Source organism: Gastrolobium bilobum, unplaced genomic scaffold, assembly GCF_033153095.1.
Source record: "Gastrolobium bilobum isolate Gb01-03AN ecotype WA unplaced genomic scaffold, APGP_CSIRO_Gbil_v1 utg1978, whole genome shotgun sequence".
In the NCBI taxonomy this organism is placed as follows: Eukaryota; Viridiplantae; Streptophyta; class Magnoliopsida; order Fabales; family Fabaceae; genus Gastrolobium; species Gastrolobium bilobum.
In genome coordinates, this window is record NW_026897627.1 from 221,646 (window position 1) to 224,971 (window position 3,326).

At 44.9% G+C, this 3,326-nt stretch overlaps 1 protein-coding gene across 1 annotated transcript; it reads left to right on the forward strand.

The window, feature by feature from the left end:
- Window positions 1-2,477: 2,477 nt before the first annotated feature.
- On the forward strand, window positions 2,478-2,996 carry LOC133308736 (uncharacterized). The gene has a single exon (XM_061509421.1). It carries the CDS (start codon window positions 2,478-2,480, stop codon window positions 2,994-2,996), a length of 519 nt encoding a protein of 172 aa, XP_061365405.1.
- The last annotated feature ends 330 nt before the right edge of the window (window positions 2,997-3,326 follow it).

Consider the following 3,326-nt stretch of genomic DNA (forward strand, 5'->3'; position numbering starts at 1 on the left):
TATCAGTTCAGAGACAAAATCAATTGAAAAGAACTATTTCCAGCAGTATAACAATTTCAATACTATTCACTTTTCACTATATTATGTTGCTCTTTCCTTAATATAATAATACTTGAAAATTTAATTAGGTTCATACTAATCATAAAGGTTTCCTTAATATAGAGACAAAGTTTTTCTTAATAATTATTTGGGATGTTACACATTAGTTCTTGTCACTCCTTCTTTAAATGGACAAAATTATCATTCGGGGAAATGAGCAATGATAATGACATTGTTTTCAAAGAACAAGGTTTTCTTCGCGAATGAGAGCTTCAAATGTGTACGATCTGTTATTTTCAGCGTGGCAATGATGTAATACCATGTGTTATGGATATATATCATATCCTAACTACCTACTCAAAAGATCATCAAAGGATAAAGATTCAGTTATCCTAACAATATTAAATAGCAAAGATACTCAGGATAGGAGCCTGATCTCAACAGAAAAGAAGCTGAGTCCTACTACAACTGGGAGTTCTACACAAACCCTAGAGGTAACCCTTATAAATAAGAGGCAAAAGACCCCAGGTATACACTTTTTAACCTATTTACTATTGCTGCCAACACTGTGCACACACCCACGTCTTGGCTATAAGCCTATTGCTTGTGCGCAGTGATTGGGATATTGGCTACAAGCCAAATACATACCAGATTCTACAGTATCTCTGAGCGCATACTATACGGTATAGCAATACGGTCTTTCCAGGACCTAACATTGGTGCCGTTTGTGGGGACGATAAATTTCGATTCCCATCTCCACAATGACAAACACTCGTGCGATATCCAGCAACGTTCAGCCTCAACAACTGTCGCACCAGACCGCCCTAGAGTGTCTCCAAGAGCTCGCTAATCCGATCTTGGTGGAGGTGCAAGTCGGAGAGGCCAACACCGAGAAACCACATGTCGCAACCAGAACCAATGCAGCGGTGGAGTTTGCACGTCCACCGAATAACCAGTCCAGAACTGAGGATCACGTGGTTACTACAGCCATGAATGCAATCCTGCAAAGGATGCAAGAAATGGAGAACTGTTTCCTGGCTCAACAAAGGCTCAATGCCCAGAGGATGGAGGCATTTGAGGTCGAGCTACTAAACCAAAACGCTGAAGGCCGAGCTGGAAGAGCAGCCCATGAAGGCGGAGATACAAGAGCAGGCCCAACTCAACATGAAGGGCTGCAACATCAGAACTCAGCAGCTGAAAATGTGCAAAATCCACACCATGGCAACCACCAAGAAGGCGGAGGACCGGCCAACAACTAAGGAGATAACTATCTCCATGATGAGGAGGCTAATGATAGCCCATTCACTGAGAGGCTCATGAACTTGGCAATACCGTCGAGGTTCAAGAGTGCCAAGATACCTCCCTATGACGGAAGTCAGGACCCAGACGCCCATTTGGAGGCGTTCAAGACCGAGATGCTGTTCAACGGAATAACTGGACCTATTAAGGCCCGAATCTTTGCGACGACGTTGACAGGACAAGTGATGGCATGGATAACAAGGCTCCCCAGGAGCTTGATTGATTCGTTTGAGGACCTGGCTCAAACTTTTCGTTTGAATTTTTCCACGAGTAAGGCATATCCGATGCCGGCCTATGCCTTAGGAAGAATTCGTCAAAAGGAGAATGAATCATTGAGGAAGTACCTCGATCGATTCCAAGATGCCGCTCTCAAGGTTCAGAACCTAATTGAACTGGTGCATCTGCATTTGATCATCTCGGGATTAGATGGCAATTCTCCACTCGCAAAATCCATCTGTAAGAACCCGGTCAACGATCTGGAGGAGTTCCGATGAAGGTCGGACAAGTATATTGACGTTGAAGACATGCAGAATGCTTATCGAGAGTCCAGAGGACGGAGTTAGAATCGCCGAAGCCCAAGTAAGAAAAACAAAGATCGGGATCAGCGGGGATCGAAGAAAGAAAACGACATTCATGAAAAGAGATCGGATGATCAATCTCCAAGGACCAAGTATAACAGTTACACACCATTGAACATGTCCAGATCTCAGATATGGAGAAAAGTGGCTCAAACCGAGATGCGTAATGTCGAAAGACCTCGACCTCTCAAGAGCAAGAGCGGATTGGACAGAAACAAATATTGTGCTTTCCATGACCAGAATGGTCACATCAGGGATGACTGTTGGGATCTCTGAGATGCTATTGAGAAGCATATCTGAGAGGGGAAATTGAAGCAATACATTATCCGAACTCAGGGCAAGAAGAATAATAAGCGAAGGCAAAGAAGCCGGAGCAGAAGTCACAGCCCGAAGAGGGAGGAGAGGAAAGAACGGGAACAAGACCGCCCTTAAAAGGGCAAAAAGGTCGAAGACAAAGATGAGGAGTTCCAAGAAGCCGAATTCGATTGCAATGTGATAAGTGGAGCCCTGGGTGGAGGAGGCGACACTGCAAATGCAAGAAGAAAATACCTAAAAGAGGTCATGTCGATCAGAGACAGACCGACCTTCAAAGGAAGAGCCAGCAATTCTGCTCCCCCAAGGTTGTTCTTTACTCAGGAAGACCTAGAAATGGTCGTACCTGGACATACTGATGGCTTGGTGATTACCGGGGTGCTAGTTAACTGCCGGGTTAAGAGAATCTTCATTGATCATGGAAGTTCAGCTGACATACTTTTTTGGAATGCTTTCCAAAGGATGAATTTGGATGAACAAGACTTGAAACCCTGCACCACCGAGCTGGATGGCTTTAATGGAGAGCCATCTCCCCCAAAGAGCTACATAGATCTGAAGCTGACCTTGGGAAAAAAGGAAGCATTTCGTGCTGGAAGGGTTCGGTTCGTGGTAGTAGATGCGTCGTCTTCCTACAATGTGATCATTGGCCGACCTACGATCCATGAGTGGGACGTGTTAGTTTCCACCAAACATCAAGCGTTGAAGATGGTGGGATCAAAGAACGAGGTCATCACTATAAGAGGAGATCAGAAAAAGTCTAGAGAATGATACTATGAGACACTAAGGATCAATCATGGAGGGCCATCATCTCCCCCTAGAATTAAAAGTGGAGGCAAAGCCTCCATCAGAGACCAGTCGATACACCCATGTGGAAACGAAGTAAATTTGGTCGAATTGGACATGAGAGAGGAGCTCCAAGCACCTCGTCCAGAGCCCCAGGGAGAGCTGGAAGATGTCAGCATTGGGGAAGACAGTAAACGCTGCACCAAGGTCAGAAAAGGACTGGAGATGGAAGTAAAAAAGGCACTGGTCTCATTTCTCAACGAGAACACCGACGTGTTTGCATGGAAGGCATCGAAAATCCCAGGGATAGATCCA

Coding starts and splice junctions, on each gene's coding strand:
- LOC133308736 (XM_061509421.1), top strand. CDS start 2,478: ATGTCGATCAGAGACAGACCGACCTTCAAAGGAAGAGCCAGCAATTCT.